This window comes from Phocoena phocoena, chromosome 5, assembly GCF_963924675.1.
Source record: "Phocoena phocoena chromosome 5, mPhoPho1.1, whole genome shotgun sequence".
Lineage (NCBI taxonomy): Eukaryota > Metazoa > Chordata > Mammalia > Artiodactyla > Phocoenidae > Phocoena > Phocoena phocoena.
This window is the reverse complement of record NC_089223.1, coordinates 102,797,304-102,821,155: the sequence shown is the minus strand read 5'-3', so window position 1 is coordinate 102,821,155 and position 23,852 is coordinate 102,797,304. Positions and strand designations below refer to the sequence as shown.

General features: G+C 44.2%; 1 protein-coding gene across 3 annotated transcripts in view; it reads right to left on the bottom strand.

The window, feature by feature from the left end:
* The window catches only part of STK32B (serine/threonine kinase 32B), a 344,943-nt gene that overhangs the window by 44,519 nt on the left and 276,572 nt on the right, over nt 1-23,852 (bottom strand). For 2 of the 3 annotated variants that reach the window (XM_065877630.1, XM_065877632.1), the window contains one exon: nt 8,460-8,549. The exons of the other annotated variant lie outside the window; for it this stretch is intronic. In XM_065877630.1, coding sequence (XP_065733702.1) covers nt 8,460-8,549 — 90 coding nt within the window. The remainder of the gene's footprint in view (nt 1-8,459; nt 8,550-23,852) is intronic. 3 annotated transcript variants of the gene reach the window in all.

Below are 23,852 nucleotides of genomic sequence, written 5' to 3'. Positions count from 1 at the left end.
TCCCACTGTCAAAAGCTTTGGTGGGTACACAAGTACCACGTGATCTGGTCCCGCCATGTCTCCAGGCTCACTCTCCTTGCCTACTTTGTTCAGGCCAATCTAACTTCCTTATGGTTCTTTCGATGTGACAAGCTCCTTTTTGCCTCAAGGTCTAGGCAAAAAGTTGCTATCTCCTGCAGTGCTTTTCCACCTGCTGTGCTACTCGTCCTTTACGACCTAGATGAAAAGTCACTTCCTCAGCAAAGTTATCCTGACCCCTCCAATCTAATCATCTATCCCATCAGCGCCTCTCTTTTTCCACCATAATCCTTATAAAGACCTCAAACAATTCTACTCTGTTTAAAATACAGGAGTTGGAAAGAGTGTCACTCCCAGACTAACAGTGAGAAAAAGCTAGATCATCTATGAAACCATAACTTTTCTTGAACTCAACTAGTCTGAAATTTAAGGAAAGACGGGTGCCTTCGAGAAGGTTTGGGATGTGAATCCTGGCTTACCTTGGGAAGAGCATGGGAAGAAAACAGGGCTGCCATAGAAGAGAGTAAGGAGACTTAAATTAAGATGCTTAATTTAACTGAATTGCTGAAGGTTGTATAAGAACTTAAGTGAGAGAATAGAACTATTGTTTGTCCAGATACAGGAGGAATTTGCCTTACTCACAGACTCCTCTCTACATACCCTCACTGGGTACTCATGGCAAAGACTGGGCACAAAGCCTCTTCCTTATATGAAAAGGCAAAGGATAGAAAAGCCAAAATAATTTTGAAAAGAAGAAAAAAGTTGAAGGACGCTCACTACCTGAGCCGAGTATTATTATGACGTGAAAGCAAAAGTATGAGATTAGTCAAAGCAGAAACAAGTAGATCAATGGAACAGAATAGAATCCAGAAACAGACCCATGCATTTATGGTCAATTGAGTTTTGATGAAGTTGCAAAGCCAGTGCAATAGAGAAAGAATCGTCTTTTCAACAAATGCTGGATGTAACAATTGGACAGCCCTTGTAAATCAATGAAAATTCACAACACATTCGAAAGTGAACTCAAAATGGCCTATAGTTCTAAATGTAAAACCCAAAAGTATAAAACTTCTACAAGAAAACAAGCAGAAAAATCTTTGTGACCTCATGTGAGGGAGGAAAAGATGTTTAGAATGACACCCCATACATGATCAATAAATGAAAAATAAAAAATTGGACTTCATTTGAATTTAAAACATCTGCTTTTAAAAAGATGCTATTAAGGTAACAGAAAGACAAGCCACTGACTGGTGAAAATATTTGCAAATATATCTGGCAAAAGACTTATAACCAGAATATATAAAGAATTATCAGAACTTAATAATAAAAAACAGATGACCCAATAAATTAACGGGCAATGATTTGAACAGATACTTCACAGAGAAGGTATTTGGATGCAAGCAAATAAAACTATATTCAACAGTTTGTCAGTTTCTTAAAAAGTTAAATGTACATTTACATATGACCCAACAATCCCACTTCTATGTAATTATTCTAGAGAAGTAGAAACTTGTTTATATACAAACCTGTACGCAAACAGTTTATTTATAATTGTGTAAAACTGGAAACAACTCAAATGCCGTACAACTGGTGAATGGATAAACCAAACGTGTATATTCATCCAAAGGATTTCTACTCAGAAATCAAAAGGAAAGCTACTGATCCACACAACGTGGCAAAACCTCAAATGCATTATTCTAAGTAAAAAAAGCCAGATTCAAAAGTTTGTAGAAATATGACTCTGTTTTTGTGACTTTCTGGAATAGTCAAAACTATAGGGATAGAAAACTGATCACTGGTTGCCAGGAACTGGGATGAGGGAATCTTGGAGGTGATGGAGCTGTTTCTCTGTCTTCATTATGGTGGATTAATTTACTGGATTACATTAAAAGAGTGCATTTTACCACATGAAAGTTGTTCCTCAAAAATAAGCATCTCGAACTATATATATTTATCAGTTCGATGATTTGCAAAGTGATTGTCTCCCTCACAAACAGCCAAACTGACGAGGGCAGGAATATTGCCTATTTGTTCACAGACGTGTTTTCAGCCCATGGAACACTGTCTGGCAGGTGGAAAGTGCTCAATAAATCTCTGCTGGATGGATGAATAGATGGATGGATGGATGGATGGATGGATGGATGGATGGATGGATGGATTGCCAGGTTCTCAGGAAAGATACTGGGCCCTGGAGCCTCACTGGCCTGGGTCTGAATGCTGGCTCTGTCACTTTTCTCTGGCACAGGGGTAGCAAACTTTACTTCCTTTAGCCTCCATCATTTCTACAAGGGAAGTACAAGCATGGCCATGGTGCCTCCACAGCCACCCGTGTTTGCTCACTGGGGAAAGGAACTCACATATGGTGAGTACGGACAGGGCACCGGCCCAATGATCTCCCAGGGCACCCACCACCCCCCAGCCGACCCAGCTCCTATCATGAATTAGGATTTGGTTGGGGTCTCTTTCCCCGATTAGACGGCAAACTCCGTAAGGCAAGGGAATGTCAGATTTGGGTCTGGGCTCCCAGGGCTTAACATATACTAAATAGTCTGAATAATGATAACAGCAACAATAATATCAGTTACCAGTCTGATGCATCTACACTTGACTTTACGTTAGGTACTTTCCATAGTTACATCATGAAATCCTTACAAACAATCTACTAAGGCAGATTGCATAACCATTAATCCCATTTCTCAGATGAGGACGCTGTTGGGTCCCGTGGTTTGACCTTCACCATGCTGGGCAGTTTAAGTGTATTACGTTGGCTAATGGGATTTGCCTAAGTTCACCCAGCCTCTAAGTGGAAGACACCCAAATCACACCACGCTAAAGCCCATACTTCATCGAGACCCATTTCTGGCGGGCCCGATTGCCCATTTTCTTCTCCCAGGCCACCCATGAGGCCAATCCCGTGAGTCTCCAGCACTGGCCTTTCCACTGGTTCCGTGGCCCTTATCATGGCATTCAAGACCCTGGTACTTTGGCTTGTTTCGTCTCTCCCCCTCACCTCCTCTTGTTCTACAAGCTATAAAAAAATGGCAGTGCTAGGGTCTCCCAGCCCACCATGCTGCGTCACTCCTCTATGCCTTTGCTCGGACTGAAATGACCTTTCCTTATCCTCGCCTGGCAGGTGAGCTCTGAGCACACCCTGAGACTTTGACTGCTCAGATGGTCCCATTCTGGGGAATCCATCTTGACAGGGACCTGCTTAAAGCCAGGCCTGCACAGCTCTCTGCCCCACAGATGTTGAGCCCCTTTGGCCCCGGAGAGCATGACTCACCCCTGTGCCCCAGGGCCTAACTCTGAGCCTCACACCTCTGAAACACTGTATTTGCTGAAAGAACACTCAGCTCTTCATTTCACCTCAGATGAATAAACTCTGAAGCCCCGGGAGGCTGCTGGAACATTTCTGACTTCTAATTTGGCACGTTTCAGAGAGTTTTTTTTTTTTTCTCTGTTGGTGAATTCCATCTGCTCTTTTAATGAATGAAAATTCAGTACTATGCAAATATTTCTTCTGGGATCATCCTTCGTGAGCAACCTTTGGGAGCTTACTCATCAGCCCGTTCCCTGAATCCATGTTTGGAACATTCTGGGAACTTGTTATTGAGCCTTTGAACTGAACAGCTCAAGTGAGCGAAATCAACAAACCTGCCACTTGATAGCGGGAATTTATAGCCCTGGGAACTGCAGGATGTGACCTGAATGAGAGAGTTTCCCTCTCACCCCCATTTTCCCCACCAACCTCCCACTGCTTGGCACTGCCAACCCCTACGGTCTCTGAAAATATATCCATTTGGTAAATCAGCTGTGCTCTCTAAATCCCATAAAAATCTCTCCTGTGCATTCGTTCACTAATTCAGGACTGAAGCTCCTTTAATTAGAAGGACACCAGAAGCCCTGAATCCTAGGTACAGCTGGGACAATACACTTTTTTCTTGTCTGAGAAATGTGACTTTCTGATACAAGAACTCAGTGTCAAAAAGCAGCTTGGTACAGTGGCGAAAGCATGGACGTCAAAAGCAATGTAAGTGCCCATCAACAGATGAATGGATAAAGAAGATGTGGTACATATACATGATGGAATACTATTCAGCCATAAAAACAAATGAAATAATGCCATTTGCAGCAACATGGATGGACCTAGAGATTGTCATACTGAGTGAAGTTAGCCAGACAAATATCACATGATCTCACTTATTCTAAAAAAATGATACAAATGAAGTTATTCACTAAACAGAAGTAGACTCACAGACAGAGAAAACAAACTATGGTTACCAAGGGGAGGGGAGGAAGGGATAAGTTAGGAGTTTGGGATTAAAATATACACGCTACTACATATAAAATAGATAACCAACAAGGACCTATTAAATAGTACAGGGAGCTCTCCTCAATATCTTGTAATAACCTATAATGGAAGAGAATGTAAAAAAAGAATATATATATTTATACATATATATACATACACATATACACACGTATATATAAAATGAATCACTTTGTTGTACACCTGAAACTAACCCAATGACTGTAAATCAACTCTATTTCAAGAAAAATTTTTTTAAAAAGCATGGACGTCGGACCCAAATAGACATGGCTTCAAATTCTGGCTCCATCACTTGCTAGCTGTGTGACTCTGGGCAGGTTAGCTAAACTCTATGGGCCTCAGGTTACTCATATATAAAATGAAAGAGATGTAGAAGTCTCATGTGGATCTTCTGGGGATTAAATGTAATGACAGACATCTGGTAGGGTCAAAATACATGTTGGTTTTCTTCTCCTTTTTGACAGTGGGGCCTCTGGGTCAACCCTGGTCTGCTTTCCCAGAGGCTGAGAGCCAGGACAGAGCTGCGTCACAGATGAGTGGGAAGCCAGGGCATGAGGCTGAGGTAGCCCAGGAAAGTCTGATATGAACAGTGGCAAAGCTGGGGCAGAAAGGTCAGGGTTGGGAGAACATTGTCTTGAATTTCTCCAGTGGTCCAGAATCTACTTTCCTAGAGATCAATTTGCTTTTTGGAAATAGCCTCAAGGCAGTGGGAACTAATTTATAGGATTATAGAGGTGGCTCCAATTGGGAGATTCTTCTTTTATGTCACCTCTCTCCTCCATCCTCCCTCTGGAGATGATGACTCCTCCGGCCTCTACCTGCCCCTTCTGGCAAAATGCTCGTGGGCTTAGAATTGGTGTTCTTCTCTCCTGTGTCCTCCCTGGGGGATCCTGTCACTGCCATGCCTTTGCTGCATCTCCGTGCCGGTAACTCCCCATGCACAGATGGAGTCCACATCACTCTCCAGTTGCTTGGAGTACATCTGAATGTCTTGAAGTTCCTACAGGCCTCACTTTCAAATTCATCCTTCCCACCATCCCCCACACCTGCTCCTCCTGCAGTGTTCCCTGCACAGTGATCATCACTGTAATCCCCTCTACTGCTTGATTCAGAGGCCTGGAGGCAGCCTTATCCCCTCCTTCACTGCCATTCTCCATCTCCATGTCTGATCTCTGTTGAATCTTAAAGCAAGGACCTCCTTGGATAGAACTGCCCCAGCTCTGGATCCTTCTGGAATGGGATTTCAGAAAGGTCGTCAACAGTGAAAGCCTTATTAAGGTCTGTATTCAGCATCCCAAGGGGATTCTGTGAAATGGACAGACCCACTCATTGTATACCCTCTGGTGTTCACACTGACTTGGGTCTGCTCTCACCACCAAGGTCAACTTGGGTAGGTCTCCCGATCTCTCTCAGCCCATTTCCTCAACTCTAAAATGGGAATAAAGAATTGCACCTACTTCATGTTTGTGAGGATTAAATAAGGTTATGGATGGAACGCCTGGCACATACATAGTAAATACTAAAAAGTATTGTTTTTACCATTATTTATTGCCAAACTTCATTTATGTAATCTATTTAGTAAGTTAAAGATGAAGGACACAAGGAGTCCATTCTGGGGAGACGATGACATAGTTTTTGAATCTCCACAATCCACCTATAAACAATGGCAGAGCAGATAAATAGCTAAACCAAAAACCATGGGCAATATTTACTACAAAGCTAGGTTGTCCCCCCAGACCCCAAACTATAAGCAGGTGGGAACAAACCAGCAACAGTGACAAGCCCTCCATGGCAGTGATTTCTGTACAGAAGGAAACAAGGAAAATAATAACACAGCCTATGACGGACCAGAGCACAGGGGAATTCAAAATAGTGAGCCGACATTGACTGGGAGGCACAGCTGACCAGTCTGAGAATAGCAGATGAAACTGGGAGGGACTTGTCCAGACCCATCTCAGGTGAGTGAAAAGGGCCCTTGGTAAGTTTTGCAGGAGCGGGAGAGTCTGGGACACAAAATCGCTTTAATCAATCCAGCCAGAGCTCCCATCTAGGAAAGATCCCAGGGAGAAACTGTTGGGAATGAAATCAAAACTGAGCAGGAAGGGGGCCCCTCAGACCAAAGAAAGAGGAGGTCCAGAGAGAAGTGGGCAAGTGGAAGTGGGCAAGGAAATCCCAGGTACCAAGCTGCCTTGGGATGTGACATGTCACTTAAACAACAGAAGAGGAAAGTCTGTTAGAAAAGCTACCCTGAGCCACACCATCTTATAAAGGTTCAGGGAAACTAATATTACGTGAAAATGAGCAACAGAAAAGTATCAAAGTCAAATTCCATGTCAAGTTATAAGCCAAAGGAGAAAAAACAGCAGAACAACATTGTACAAGGAAAGCACCTCAGAAAAGACAGTGTGGTGGATTGTTTCATAAATGGCTCCCCAATGAATCAGGCTGCCTGGTATCCATGACCAGTGCAGTTCCCTCCCATGTGGTCCCTGGTCTTCGTCATGTGACTTGCTTTGTCCAGTTGGACATCAGGAAATGTGAAGCAAGCAGAGCCTTGATAGGCACGTGGGAGTTGGGTTCTCCTTCTTGAAACCGCTGCCACCATGTGAGCAAGCTCTCTCTAGTCCCCTTGATATGAAAGACCACCCAGAGAGAGGGGCCCATTTATCTCAGCTGTCCTGGCTGACCCAGCAGCTGAATGAGTGACCACAACAAAAACCAGCAGAAGAACCACTCAATCAAGTGGCAGATAAAAAGGAATGAAACTGAGTTATTTGTAGTGAGGTGGATGGACCTAGAGACAGTCATACAGAGTGAAGTAAGTCAGAGAGAGAAGAACAAATACTGTATGCTAACACATATATATGGAATCTAAAAAAAAAAAAAAAGAAAAAAATGGTCAGAAGAACCTAGGGGCAAGATGGGAATAAAGATGGAGATCTACTAGAGAATGGACTTGCAGATACAGGGAGGGGGAAGGGTAAGCTGGGACAAAGTGAGAGAGTGGCATGGACATATATACACTACCAAAAGTAAAATAGATAGCTAGTGAGAGGCAGCCGCAAAGCACAGGGAGATCAGCTCGGTGCTTTGTGACCACTTAGAGGGGTGGGATAGGGAGGGTGGGAGGGAGGGAGATGCAAGAGGGAAGAGATGTGGGGACATATGTATATGTGTGACTGATTCACCTTGTTATAAAGCAGAGGCTGACACACCATTGTAAAGCAATTATACTCCAATAGAGATGTTAAAAAAAAATCAAGTGGCAGAATTGTGATAATACAATTGTTATTGTTCTAAGCCACTAGGTTTTGACATGGTTTGTCATATAGCAATTGACAACTAATATAGACATTAAGAATTAATAACTAATATAGACATTTAAAAATTATGCAAGACATGAAAGAACACATAAATTATAATTTAAATACTCAGAAATCTGGCAAAAGAACTCAGGAAAAAAATTAGAAACAAAGGGAAATTATTTCAGAAATAAATATTTCACTAGAAAATACACAAAGCAAATAAACGCAACAGAGAATGCTTTAATGTAAAGAGAAAGAAAAAAAATGAGAAAAAATTTAAACATAGGATGAAAGAGATAAGAAAGATTTGAAAATGGCAAATATTGAAGACTGACAAAGAAGACCCAACATTCAGATAATAGGCAGCCTTAACAAAGGAAAAGAATGTGTACTAAAAAAAATGACATTTCCATGAAAAGTCCTAAAGAAAAACCAACCTGAAACCACATTGCAAGAGCACTGTGTACCTGAGAATATAGATCCAAAATGACCAACACCAAAATTGTATTCTGGCAACACTACTGGACTTTAAGGAAAAAGAAGAAGGGTTTGTTGTTTACTTGTTTGTTTGTTTTTCCCTAAGCTGGAGCCAACCTTTCTGGCTGAGTAGGAGTTCTCTAGAAAACACAGGAGGAGATGGTCTTCCTGGCAGGGGAGACAGTTTAGGTAAGGGCCAAAGGTGTGACAGAGCATGGCACATACTGGGCATGGTTTGGGGTCTGGTGAGGGGATGGGAGGTGGGTGAGGGAGGGGTGAGATGAAGCAGGAGAGGAATGCTGAGGCCTGAGGGGATCTGGAATACTCACCCATGTAGGGCTTGGTCCCGGCCATGGAGGAAGCCTTTTCTGTGCCTTTCACGACCGTCGCTATGTTGAAGTCTGTGATGTGAACATGTCCTGGAGATACAGAATCAGAAACCACAGTTAGCAAGAGCTGTAGGCAGCTGGGTTATTTCCTTGTCTGATTTAAAGCTGTGGTCTGCAAAGCGGTGGGTGGGGCAGGAAGAAAATATTAGAACTTTTATTTACATTAGTATTTTAACTGATACTTTAGAAGTGCCTATTTTGGGCAGCATCATTTACAGTAGCCAAGCTATGGAAACAACCTAAGTGTCCATCAGCAGTCAAATGGATCAAGGTGTGATATGTGTATACAGTGGAATTTATTCAGCCCTGAGAAAGAAGGACATCCTGCCATTTGGGACAATAAGGATGGATCTTGAGGGCATTATGTTAAGTGAGAAGGCAGACAGAGACGGACAAATACTGCATGGTCTCACTTGTATGTGGAATCTAAAAAAAAAAGTCGAACTCATAGAGACAGAGAGTAGAAAAGTGGTTGCTAGGGGATGGGGGAGGGGGAAATAGGGAAAGGCTGGTAAAAGGATACAAACCTTCAGCTGAAGAAGAATAAGGTTTGAGGATAATGCAAAACATGGTGACTATAGTTGATAACACTGTATTGTATAATTAAGATTTGCTAAGATAGTAGAACTCAAATATGCTCATCCTCCAAAAAATAGATACATATACATATATAAATATGTGAGGTGGAAAAAAAGTCTATTTTATACGCAGGTTTTATAATGTGAATTTTGGTGGTACATGCATATTATTTATAAATAAACAAATATGTTGAAGACATAATGAAGTTTTTATAGATTAAAGTTTAGCAGCACTGGTCTAGAGAGTGAAAGCTCCTGATAAATAAATGAGACAGGAGAGTCCAGACTCCCTCTCTCAGGAAAACAGTGGGTTGGGAGAGGGTGCATGGAGGGAGGATTCTCATACCCTGAAGACACCCTTGTTCTGCTGTCTGTCTGCTCTGGTCAGCGGGGGCCTTAGTACTGTACCTGATGAATTGAGTAAGGAGGGGGCTTGGGGGTTGAGACCACCTTCCATCCAGCCTAAAGTAACGACAGCAGATGGGACGTGGGTGTTGAAGAACCCTGAGAGGGAAGGAAGAGGGACAGAAAAGGAAGGAGACAAGGAGATGTGGGGATAAAGGGGAAAAGAAAGAAAGTGACAGAAAGAGGGTGAGAGGTGAGAAGGAGGAAAATCCAAAATAGTGAGTACTGGCTCTCTGGGGAATTCGGAACATAAAATAAAACCAGCTCTGTCCATCAATGGATGAATGGATAGAGAAGAGGTACGATGGGTCTACGTAGATATACAATGGGATAGTACTCAGCCCTAAAAAAGAATGAAATTTTGCCATTTTCAGCAACATGGGTAGACTTGGAGGGCATTATGCTAAATGAAGTAAGTCAGACAGAGAAAGACAAAAACGTTACGATATCACTAATATGTGGGACCTAAAAAATACAACAAGCTAATGAATAAAACAAAAAAGCAGCCAACTCACAGATGTAGAGAATAAACTAGTGGTCACCAGCGGGGAGAGGGAAGGGGTAGGGGATTAAAAAATAGGGTTATTATGGGATTATAGGAAATCATGTGTGTGAAACTTTTGAAAACTGTAAAGCACTACAGAATTTAAAAAACACATAAAATAAAATAAAACCAGCTCTGAGACCCTTGAATACCTGATATCAATGCAATCACATTTCTTTCTGTTTGTCATCACATCATCTTGTGAAAATGGTTGGATTTTCACCAAATCTGAGAGCTGTGTTTGGGATGGTGGGGCTTAAATACATAAGTGGGTGGCATACACAAAACTGGGACATTGGGAGAGCCTGGAGGGCACCTCCAAGAGATGGACAGACCCTCAGTAGAGCAGGTGCAAAGAGGCCTGCTGAGAGGTTCATGGGAGAGGCGTACCTGATGTGATCAGCCACGGTAGATGGAAAAAGCACCAGCGGTGTCACATGCAAATCCCAAATCTCAGGCTCAACAGCCAGCACCGATGTGTGACTAAGCTGCTCTGCCAGGCACTCTGTCCAGTGCCCCCGGGTGAGATGCAGCAGGAGGTACTCAGTGATGATCTGTAGTACCCTTCAGCTGCTTGTGGATGAAGCTTAAGTCACCCAGCCAGGCCCTTGCTGGGAACCCTTTCTGGCCAGACACACAGTGTCCCCACCCAGGTAGCATCTCTAGAACATATCCAGTCTGCTCCAGCCTCTGGGGCTGGGATGAGCATCCCTCCCATTCAGCCATCCATGGTCCTATCTGCAGAGAGGCAGTGCGGTGCAGTAGTTGGGTGTACAGACTCTGAGACAGGCTGCCTTGGTTTGGGTCTCAGCTTTGTTGTGACCAGCTGTGTGACCTTGGGCAAATAATCTCCCTAAGCCTTGGTTTTCTCATCTGTAAAATGGGGATGATGATAACAAAACATCCATCTCAGAGGGTGGGAGGAGTCAGGAAGTTAATACATATGAAATGGTTAGAGCATACTGACCCACATGAAGTAGGGAATTTCGTATAAGCATTTACTCTTAGCAGCACTGTCCTGCCAAGGCGTGGCTCCAATCCCCTCTCCAGCTAGGGCCAGTCCACTCCTGCATCCTCTATTGCCTCATTTCTAATACTAACAAACAAGTAAATTCACAGTCCTGTTTTCCACTGTGAGGTATGTGAAAGTAGGTGGACGTCTGAGTCGTTTCTGCACCCCACACCTGAACAGTTCCAAGCACTGCATCACCACTGGGAGGGAATTCTGGAATCTTCAAATATGGTTTTTATTTGGTTTTCTTTCATTTCTCCTCCTCTTAAAATGTTTTAATATTTGCATTATGAAAGTAAAGCCAGCTCATTATAATAAATCACAGAATACAAACATGTGTTTGAATCTCTCCTTTCCCTGCCATATAACCACCCTGATTCATACAACTCCTCCATTATTTCTCCCTTCACTTATGCAAACGTATATCCACATACGTTAGGATTTGGTTTTGTTCTTAAAATAAAGAGCTCAATACTCCATGGGTCATTCTAAGAGTCACTTTTGCATTTAACCATGTATTGTGGACATATTTCCAAATCAATATACGTAGGTCTACCTATGAGGTCCACAATCCCTACCTCCATTCGAAATCCATTGTTTTGTTTTGTTTTGTTGTTTTGTAATTCATTTAGTGATAAAATCTGACCTGGAAGTCCTCTTCATAGTTTTTAAATTTTATTTTTAAAAATAAATTTATTTATTTTATTTATTTTTGCTGCATTGGGTCTTTGTTGCTGTGTGCGGGCTTTCTCTAGTTGTGGCGAGCGGTGGCTTCTCTTGTGGAGCACGGGCTCTAGGCACGTGGGCTGCAGTAGTTGCAGCGTGTGGGCTCAGTAGTTGTGGCACGCGGGCTCTAGAGCGCAGGCTCAGTAGTTGTGGCGCATTGGCTTAGTTACTCCACGGCATGTGGGATCTTCCTGGACGAGGGCTCGAACCTGTGTCCCCTGCATTGGCAGGCAGATTCTTAACCACTGCGCCACCAGGGAAGCCCTTCATAGTTTTATTTATTCTACTTAGGGTGAAAAGTCATGTTTTGCTACAGAAACATTTATATATTTGATTACAAGATGCTCTCCAAGCCTTGCTACATAGTATACAGTATATATTACATAATATACAGCATATATTATTTTAAAATATTATTATACGTTATGTTAGACACATTATTTTCATATTATTATGATATATATTATTTAATACAAGTATATATTTAAGTCTGAAAATATCTGAGTTATGAAACCAAATCTGGCCCCAAGGGTTTCAGATAAGAAATTGTGGACCTGTATTTGCAGAGTATTCCATATATGGTTATACCATATTTTATTCAACAATCCTCCTATTATGGCACTCAGGTTGTTTCCAGTTTTGTTTGCTTAATTTTTTGTCTTGTTCTTATAAAATATGCAGCAGTAGTATTCTTGAACTTATCTTTACATATTGATACTTTTACTTTGACTGGAGAAACTCCCAGAAGTGGAAGCGTGGAGTTAAAGGGTATGCATTTTATGTTCCCAAAACTTACAATTTATGGTACTATAAACAGAATATGAGTGTGTATTTCTCTGCACTTTTACTAGCACTCACTGTTATCAATAATTTTACTTATTGGCTATTATCAGATGATGAGAAAGGTTATTTCAGCGCTGATGCGGCTGCATAGTTTTCACATGACCAGTATCTCTGCGAACTGCCTATCTAGAATGTTGGTCAATTTTCAGTCAGAGATCCTTGACTATTCAATACATTTACCCTTTTCTCTGGTCCAACTACTGCAAATATCATCTTCTAGATTATTGCTTTTCTTTTGACTTTATAGTATCTCTTCCATATGAAAGTTTAAAGAATTCAAACAATATATTATTTTTATAGTTTCTGAGTATTATTTTACTTATAACTTTCCAGTTTCCAGAAACCTACTCTACCCCTAAGATTTTATATATTTTCTTATAATATATATATATAATTTATATTTTATATCAATATTTAAATCTCCCAACCATATGGATTATATTTTTCTATATGGTATGATATAGTTTCTGATTTTATTTCTTCCAAGTAGATAGCTATTTGTTTCAACATTTATTGAAAATGTCATCCTTTTCCAATAACTTGTAATGTGACCTTCATTTTACATCAAGTCACACATATATGTGGATTTGCATATGGATTCTTCTTCTGTTGTACTGACCTATTGTTTATTGCTGGACCAGAATTATACTCATTTCATTACAATAGATTTGTAGCCCATTGTAAAATTAGATGAGAGCGGTCACCCTCATGATTGTTTCTTTTCCATGTTTTCTTGGAAACACAGAAAAGAACATTTATTCTCAAATGTTTATTTTTGGAGATGAATTCTGTCTAGTTTTAGGAGATACTCCCATTAAGATTTTGATAGGAATTACACTAAGTTATGCATTCATGTGAGAAGTGTGGACATGTAATCCACCCAAGGTCATGCTCTGTCTTTCATTCAGCTTTATTCCTTCAGTGTATGTTTAGTGTTCTCTTCATTTAGACCTTGTAACTCCCTGGATAAATTTATTCCTAGATATTATATAGTTTTGGTCACCATTTTGAATGAAAATATTTTCCTTTCCTTTTTATACCTAGTCATTTTTAGTACAATAAAAAGCTCTTAAGTTTTGCTTATTTATCTCCTATTTTGCTACTCTATTAATCATCCATAGTACAAGAAATTATCTCCCAATATCCTATCTCCCCTTCTAGGTAGTAATAGAATTTTTAACTGCGTTCATGCTCACCCAGTTAAAGACTATATTTCCCAGATCCCCTTGCAGCTGGTCATGTGACAAGGTTCTGACCAATGGGATATGAACAGAATGATATTTGCAACTTTCAGGATATTTCCTTAAAGGGAATGAGAATTCCCTCCTTCCCTCCACTACCCCCCGCCCCGCATTCTGTCACCTGTTATGTGGACTTGGGGGGATATTTTGGGCCACACAGATGAGGAGCAACAAAGTAGAAGCAGCTTGGGTCACAGTAAATGTCAATGGAGGAGAGATTAGACTTTTACCAAAGAGAAAACTACTTCTGTTTCGTTAAAAAAAATTTTGTGAGTCTTTGAAAAGCAATTATGTCTCTCTTAAATTTCACAACCCGCTATTAATTTTGATAATTTTTCTAGTGAGCCTTTTGGTGTTTCTAGGCACAGAAGCACATCATCTGCATACAATGATGGTGTCCTTTCCCTGGTTGAAGGGCTTAGAGCACAGTGGTTAAGGACACAGTCTTTAGAGTCAGATTGCTCAAGAACAAACAGCTGTGCTCCTGTGTGGGACATCTGCTGTTTGTGGCCACTCACATCCCCTTATCTCAGCAATTACTCATCCCTGCGCATCTGGCTGTGGAATGAGGCATGTGGCTCCAGCTGCAGCCAGCCAGGCTAACCTCACGCTTTGGCTCTAACAGTTGGCTCAGGGTTGGGCATATGAACCAACTGGGGCCAATGAAAACTGGGGAGATGATTTTCTAGGGATTCAGGAAATGGAGAGTTTTCTTTCTTTTTTTTTCAGGAGCTACCTAAAGTGATATTCTCTGCCTTTGGCCAGTGTGATGTGGGGATATAACCACGCTCCTGCCCCCCCAGGAACTGTAGAAGCCATTGGCTTCCACAAAGAAAGACAAGCTAAAGATGAAGCCTATCCTTGGAGAAGGCAGAGCTGCAAGGGTGGCAGAGAAATGGTGCCAAAGCCTGAGCGAACCCTGCCTGAAGCCACATTCCACTGGGCTTCAGCTATACAAGCTAAAAAAAACCCTTTGTTGCTTAGGACTATTTGAGTTGGGCTCCCTGTTCTTTGCCACACACGGCTGGTGTCCTAATTGATGTAGCCACTTACCATGAGATTTGGGCAGGTTATTCCACTCTATAAGCCTCTGATTCTTCTAATACTAATAAGTACCTTGTAGGGTAGTTGTAAGCATTAAACAGGGTAGACAGGGACTGAGAATATGACCTTTGAGCAAAGACCCAAAGAAGAGAGGCAGCAAGCCATTGGACTTCTGGGGGAGGAGTGTGATGGCAGAGGGAATGGGCAGCACAAAGGCCCTGCAAGGGACCAGCGAGGGGGCCAGAGAGAGAAAGTGGGAAAGGGGCTCAGATGGCTTTTACTCCAAGTGAGAGGGTTTTGAGAAAGAGAGATACAATCCAACTCACTTTAGAATCACTTTGGCTTGTGTATGGATTGTAGTGGCAATAGTCAAAGCAGGGAAACTGATAAAGAGGGAGAAAAACAATGTATCCCCCATCTATTTAAGCTGCTGTTGTTTAGGGTTGCGTAACTGGTACATAACTGGTGCTGAAGCGCATTTAATCCTTAAGTACTCTTATCAGGGGGGTATGGCTACCCTGTTTTTTACAGAAGAGTAGCCTGAAGCTCCAGAGACCAGTGACTCATCCACGGTCAGCAGCTGATACGTGGGAAGCTGTTTGTCTCCAGCCTCTTCCGGGGCGGGCATTTCCCTCCGCCCCACGCTGCCCCCTTCAGAGCTGAGTCTCACAGACCAGCCCTTACTTCCTTCCAGCCTTCTGGGGTGGAGGATCTGGGGCAACTCTGAAGCCGACCAGTCTACAGGGAATTCACGTCCAACAGGAGCGCCAGACAGCAGAATTCCACTTCTGGTTTCTGTACCGCGTGAGTTGATGAGCTGTAACTTCCCGGTGTGTCTCCTTTAACGGTTGAGTCAAGATGTGGGAAAGTGAAAATTAGTGCCATATGAGGTCTCCGAGTTCCTTCTAAGGAGGATGGAAATTTACTACAAAATGTGCAAATATGAACTGACTTTTCAGCTATTTGTTTTCTGTAAATTAAAAACATTCAAAATTCAGGGAGAGAAGGAGCCCAGGATACTGTGTGAGATCTGTTAGTACAAGTTTTAATGAGAGAATCAATAATCAATAATCATCCTCCCGGCCCTGTTTATGAATCCTGAACTCCAGCCCTGCTTCTCTCCTTTCTCTGAACTCATGGAAATTCATCACACCTCCAAGACTCTGACACCATTTGGAATGCTTTTTCCTCCCCTCTGCCTTGCAGATTTCCATTCATTCTTCAAAACCTGGCTGGAGAGTTATATTACTGCTGGATGCACATCTAACCTTTGCTTGCTTGCTTCCACTAACAGGAGACTCACTACCATGAGGGTTGTGTGTGTCTTAGTTGGCTTGGGCTGCTAAAACAGATTACCACAGACTGAGTGGTGTAAACATCAAGCATTTATTCTTCACAGTCCTGGAAGCCAGAAGTCCAAGATCAGGGTGCCAGCATGGTAGGGTTCTTGGTGAAGGTCTTCTTCCTAGTTTACATGACAGCTTTCTTGCTGTATCCTCACATGGTGGAGAGAGAGAGAGAGCTCTGGTCCCTTCATCCCCGTATAGGGCACAAATCCCATCATGGGGGCTCCAACCCTATGACTTCTTCCAAACCCCATTACTTCCTAAAGGCCTCAACTCCAAGTACCATCACACTGGGGGTTAAGGCTTCAACATGAATTTTGGTGGAGACACATTTAATCCATGGCAGACTGACTAGTTTAGGCTTCTCCTCTGGACCCCGACCCGTACCTCCACAGTCCCCTCTACTGTCATTCCCATGCTAGCATTCACCATGTTGTATCTGTCACTTTGTCCATCTCCTTGAGGAAGGCCAGGAATCCTCCCTCATTCATTTCTATGTCCCCAGTACCTTAGCACTGGCCTGACCTGGAAAAGGTACTTATCAAGTGTTTGTTGACTGGCTGATCGACTGACCAAACAAAAGACTGAATGAAGGAAATATGGTAGGCAATCCTATCACCTTTTTTCATTCTTTACTTCTTAAGGCTATCATGATATTTACAGGAGTTGACAACACTTCACATTTCAATTTTTGACTTTTAAAACTGTAGCAACGTCACTTTTTCAGCTGGACCTCAGCTGACGGGACTCAGCCACCCTCTCCATGGTTTTTGTAATCACTGGTGCCAGTGTCAGGATTGGCACCACGAGGACCTGTAACTTGGGCTATTTTCCGAGTACAGAAGTACTTGACATCCATGTGACTTGGAAAAATTCTCACTCATTTCTTCATTCACTTAGCAATCATTTAATGAGCACCTCCTACCTGTGCATATGGGTGGTGGGGGCTTGAAACTGCAGACACTAAGGATGTGCCAGTTACCTGTGTCATGGAACTGGGGGGTGGGATGATGGAGATTACACGGGGCTAAAGTCCCATCCACAGTCCCCTCATTGGGGTATAACTGGCAATGCAGAGAATCTTCTCAGTATTACCAGTAACAGGGACTCCTACTTCGAAGACTGATTCCTGCATCTTCCCTGTATATTCCAGGAGAAAACATCCAAAGCCTTCCTGACTTTTGCTGACTTTTCATCTGTTTCTTCTGCACCTACATTGCACAAGTGTCTATTCCTGCTCCACCATGCCACCCCCCTTCCCTTCTCCCCTCTCAGCCCCTGTAATGAAATAACCCCAAACCCGCGTGGGTATTCACCAAATGAGTGAGGGCAGTGCAGTGCTCTCACTGGGACCGACAAGGCCACAATCCAGGAAAAGATGGGGTCTGCTTGGGAGGGGATAGTCAACCGAACGGCAGGCTTTGTTTACTGCAGAGTGAGTTCTCTCTAGGTCTGTCCTCAGGAAGCCAAGATTGGATTCGTGGCTCTGAATTCCTGGGAGTGAGTACTAAGGTAGTGCCCACCAGAGGGCACTAGATTGGGAGTTAGGCTGACAGGGGGGTCCATGTGTAAGAGATGATCTCCTCGCACATTATTTTCTGCCTTGTTTCCCTGGAATTTGGAGTAAAGCCTCGTGGGAACATCTATCCCCACCTTAGCTGGTTTACGGGGTCTACATCATGCCTAAGCCAGAGGCCAGAGTAGTGCTGCTGAAAAGACGCAGCTGGATGCCCAAGAGGATGAGAACCTTGCTGTGGACCCAACTGCCCCACCCATGACAGGCTCACATGCTCACTGCTAATAATATCTGTACTTCCAAGATGTCAGTGTGATGCTACCCTGGCTGTGATACTTCCCTCAGGATCACACATCCTGGGCACTGTTTCCTGTTGCCTTCATGGAGATGACAGTGAATGTACTGTAGGACAGTGGCAGAAAGAGAGTGGGGGTGAGGAGAGGGAAAAGGAAGGAGGGAAGGAAGAAGAAAAGAAAGAAAGAAAGAAGAAGCCAAATCAAATTCCAGGGCACCAGCTTATCCAGGCTTCATTTGGCTTTACCTCAACCAAAGATTGACTCTGTTTCGGGGCACACCTTTGCCGGATGTAGAACGAATGACCCTCTGATTTTCTTCTGTTCTATTTGATTTGACCTCCTCCCCTATCTTGGACATGGGATGGGAAAGAAGGACTTTCAAAACAATCTGTGTGGGACTTCCCTGGTTGTCCAGTGTCCCCCTTCCAATGCAGGGGATGCTGGTTCGATCCCTGGTCAGGGAACTAAGATTCTACAGGCTGCAGGGCAACTAAGCCCGCGCGCGCCTCAACTACTGTACTCGCGGGCCTCAACTAGAGAGCCCGTGTGCTGCAAACCACAGGGCCCACGTGCTCTGGACCCCACGCACCACAGCTACAGAGCCCACACACCCTGGAGCCTGTGCACCACAAGTAGAGAAGAGAAAACCCGCATGCCACAACCAGAGAGAAGCCCGCGCACCACAATGAAGGTCCTGCGTGCCGCAACTAAGACCGACGCGGCCAAAACTAAATAAAATAAATAAATAATAAATAAATAAATCTTCGAAAAACCAAAAAAATCTGTGTGCTCCCTGCTCCCCCTGTGCGGGGGTGGACAAGCAATAGCAGGGTACAAGAAATGCAACACGCGTGGGATTTCTTGAGCTCCTAGGCTGAGATTCGGGGGAAGTCCCACCCAAGACGAGTTTCAACGCCTTCACCCGGGATATATTGTGATTTCGTAAAACCTGCCCAGCCTTCACACCCTGTTTGATATGATGCTGCTTGGAAACCGCCTCCCCCAAGGCTTTTGAGAGGGCGCAACAGTTCTGAGTTTCTTTCCCCTCTTCTCTACTTCTGTGGCTTTTAATGTTAAGTCACGAGATTTTGGGTTAATTAGTTACTGCAGCATAGCCATGGCTACCTGATCAATCATTTCCCTTCCACGTCTCTGTGTTGGCATGTAATTTTATGCAATCATGCTAATCACAGTGAATTAGGTTTACAGGGAGGTTTTTACAAACTTTCTCAGCCATGATTTGCTCTTTGCAATGACTGAGAGGCACGGGGATAGAGACTATATTTTGATACCTAGTATACTTTTCCACTCCATTCTTTCCTGCCTCCTGTATTATAAGGACCAGAAAGAGAGAAAAACCACATGTCCTGACCCTCTTGCAGCTAGGGGTCTGGACAAGATTTAGCTTCTGCCTTTTAAATGCACTCAGGCAAGGTTTGGAAGCAGAAAGGAAGCAGAAGGAGAATGCCATTTGAAGTCTGGAGTTACACTGTCTCAAGTCAAAGAAGTATGCGTGTCTCCAAACCAGAAGCTGGCAGACAGACATGACACACACCCTTCCCTGTCACCTTCAGAGGGAGCACAGCCCTGCGGACACCTTGACCTCGGGTTCCTAGTCTCCAGGACTGGGAGACAATACATCTCTGCTGTTTATTGCCTCTCAAATCTGTGGGACTTTGTTCCAGCACCCCTAGGAAACTAATACAGGGGGCTATTTATTGGGGGTCCTCAGAGATTCCTGCTTTGGGTCTTCAGGACTTTAAGACATCACACTGTGCTAGACACTTCCATTCCCAGCAGTCTTCAGAAAGAATCTCATTACAAACCTCCCAAGGACTCCAGGCTAGCTTTAAGCCACATTCCTAAGCTTTATCCTTAAACTCGTCTAGAATAATGACACGCACTGTTGGCCCCTCTGACTTAGCAGAAACACCTCTGCCCACCCCCCACCCCCCCAATTTGCCTGGGTGGCTTTTCCCACTTCCATCTCAGCTGCTCCAATCCCTGCATCTGAGGCTTCAGAATCAACACACGCCTGATTTGTTAATTTCCTGGAGTCTCGGTGGTGAGGGGGATGTCACAGCACATACAGTGTTTTGACAAGTGATAAGGGGGTGTTGCTGCTGGCCACTGCCGTTTTGGGGAACACTTATCACACTTGCTTACAAATATGTCAGCAACAGATGGAGAGTAAATTCTTTGAAATAAGTCCAGTGAATGAGTGCTCTGAAATAGAGCCTGTTAATAGAAAATTAGAAGTGAAGTCCTCAGATTAGGAGACACTTACCATTGAAAAGATAGTTTGTTATTCACAGCTCCTAAGAGGAGGGGTCACATCACACCATGTGGGTCCCCCCAGGGAAGTACTAGCGTTAGTCATGAGACAGAGGGAGAAGGGAGGAAATGTGGCCAAGAGCCTTTCTGGTGGTTTCTGTGGGAAGGAACAGGTAAGGCAGGGCAAGCAGGCTTAGGACTGGCTAGTCTGAGTGATCTCAGGGGTTCTGGGGCACAGGAGCTGTCCCTGGCTGTTTGGATCCTGGCGCTGGGGTGTTTAGGGATACAATGAGAAAACAGATTCATTCTGCTGGCATGGCTGCTGTGTCACCTGTTACTAAAGGTCCAGGTGAGGTTTCTGATCCCCAAGCGCCCATCCCGAGGTCCCTGAGAAAAGAATGAGTTCTACACCTCACAGCCTGCTGTCCTCTGGCCAGTGGAGCTTTCTCCTTTGCCCTCTGGAAGGCTCTGCTCCCAAATGCTCTGGTGCCCACACTCTGGAGGGAGGATGCAAAAGCCCTCCCTCCCCCTCCCCCTCCCCCTCCCCCAGCTTCACTGCCCTTCTGCTCCTGCACAGCCTCACCCCTGCCAGTCCCAGCACTTACCCTGCTGGGTCAGAATCACCTGTTTACTTTTCTGTCCCTCCCTCAGCCCTGGCTACACCTTAAAGCTACCACCTGGTAGCTTTAACCCCACGTTCACCCCCGCCCCGCCCCCGCCACACCCCGCCCAGCACTTTCTCCTGCGAGATGAGTCAAGTGAGTGCCTCTGCGGGTGGGACCTTGGCATTGGCACCTTTTACGGTTCCTGGGTGACGTGCAGCCGTGGCTGAGACGCGCCACCCTAGACCACGATGTCCTCGGCCACAGGGGGTCTGTGTCCTTGGGTCGCCTGTCACAACACCTGGCTTATGGCAGGTCTGCAAAAGTGAAGGAATTACTTTCCTGCATACAGAAGAGGACAGAGCTACAGTTGTCCCTCAGTATCTGCAGGGGATTGGTTCCAGGACCCCCACTGATACCCAAATCTTTGGATGCTCAAGTCCCATGTATAAAATGGTGTACAATTTACATATAACCTGGGCACACCCTTCCATATACTTTTTTTCTTTTTACTTATAGATACCTCATACAATGTAAATGCTATGTAAATAGTTGTAAGTACAATGCGTATGTTATGTAAATAGTTGTCAGCTAGCAGCAAATTCAAGTTTTGCTTTTTGGAACTTTCTGGAGTTTTTTTCCCTGAATGTTTGCCATCTGAGGTTGGTTCAATTCGAGAATGTGAAACTCCAGATAAGAAAGCTGACAGTATATGGTCAGTACCTTTTGACCAAGGGTCCTCAGTAGACACTCAGGGCAAAACGCAGGCACTGCCCTTCTGTCTCTGACTCCCGGCTCTTTGCTCATTTTGGGGGACGTCAAGCTCCCACGTGTTAAAGGCCAGCCCCCCACCTGCCCATCTGCTGGATGACTGCGTTAATCTCCGCACTTCCTCCTCCTCTGTATCCTTCCTTTCGCCATGTCATTTGGCAGTGCTCAACCCCGACCCGGTTGGGTCTTGTGAGTTGCTTTGCCCACTGGGGTGGCAGCAAATGTGATGCAGGTGGTGGCTTAAGTGACTGGGCTTTCCCTGCCTCTGTTTCTGCTATGGCCACGCGAGATCACACAGGGCTGGCCTGCCAGAAGGTGAGCCATGAGGAGCTGGGCCGACTTGCCCAGTCAATGAGCCAAGGTCACGGTGTACCAGCTGGCAGCCAGGCGACCCCCAGACATGGGAGTGAGCACAGCCAACCTCACCGTAGCTGCCTGGCTGACCCTGCAGGACCTCAGTCTTAGGAGCAAGCCCTGCCTACAAGAGCTTAACCCCACAGGCCTGTGAGCTAACTGGATGTTTCTTGTTTATGCCATTGAGTTCATGTGGTTATCCATCACCCCCCAGCATTATTGTACCAACAGAAAATGAATGCAATCCCTTCCCCTTCCCTCTACAGTTTTAAATTCCCCATTTCCTAGAGCACTTTGCCCTCAGCCCTAAAGCACTCTCAACTCTTCCTCTCACGCTGTGCTATGATGCTACATCCTCCTTCAACTTCATTTTACCTCCAGGTACAGTCTCCCTCTGCTTTTGCTGCTAGCCAAGAGACCCCAAATCTCAGAGTAGAATTAGCGTCCATTCTAGGAGATAAAACCAGTCTGAAAGATCAGGAAGCAGAGGGGAGCAGAGACGCTGCTGGATTTTATATAACCAGCAGATCTTGAACATTTTGAATAAAATATGAATGCATTTATTTAATTATGCTTATAACTCACTGTAAACACAGCAACCAACTTGTTCTCTGAGAAAACACTTAATGAGGTCAATCAGCAAACTCTTTAAATAGAAACACATAGCTATCTGTTTTGTAAGCTGTTTTTTTTTTTAATGCATTTAACAACAGGGTAAGGAGATCTAATGTACAGCATGGTGACAGTAGTTAATAATACTGTATTGTGTGGTTGAAATTTGCTAAGAGGGTAGATGTAAATGTTCTCACCACTCACACAATAAGAACGTAACCTTAAGAGGTGCTGGATACGTTCATTACCTTGTGTTGTTAATTTCACAATGTATATGTGTATTAAATCATCATGTTGTACACCTTTAAAAAATCACATTGTACAACCTAAACATATACAGTTTTTATTTGCCAATCACACCTCAATACAGCTGGAGGGGGGAAAAAGGCAACAATGACTAAGTAAGAAAAAAAGAAAGAAAAGCTGATGAGCATCTATCTCCTGTCATAAATCAGGGGAAGGAAAAACATAGCCACAGTCTCCTCTCTTGTCCTTCTCTCCTAGGGGAGAAGATTTGTGTTTTTTGAGAATCCTCTGCTCCTGATTTTCCTTCTGCACTGCCCCAAAAGGCACTCACTGGATGCTAAAGCTGACGGAGGGGTGGGTATCAGCCATTCACATCTTAGTATGAAATAGTGTTCAGTGCTCTGTCTCGACAGCAAGCTTGATGAAAAAGGAGCTTAGAGAAGAGAGAGGAGGGTTCGAATCCTTGGGGAGTGTGTGGAATGCTGCAAAGCCAGAGGGCAGGGTCAGGACACTGTGTAAGGCATGCGGGAGGTGGGGAAGGATGGGGAGATCTGGGAGGAAAGTGGGAAAGGGCTGAGGGGGAGAGGTGAGGACGAGCACAGAGGGGGAGGTAGGAAGGGATGGACGGAGATCCAGGAGCCCAGGAACGAGGGAACCCGGAGAAGGCTGTGTGAGCTCTGACCCGAGGCTGTAGCATCGGGCAGGAACTACGGCATCAGGCAGGCCCTGGGTAACCCCACAGGCTTGCTGAGTCTCATTTCATCCTAGAGGAAACGGCTGAATTATTCCTACTGCTTGGCGTTCCTGCCTTGATTTTGCTTCTGGAAAGCTGCCCAGGGCCTGAAAGGTCTTTGTCCAAAAGTCTCTCTCAAGTCTCTAGGCTGGGGCTGTGAGGATCCCAGCCAGAACCCTGCCCTCCACAC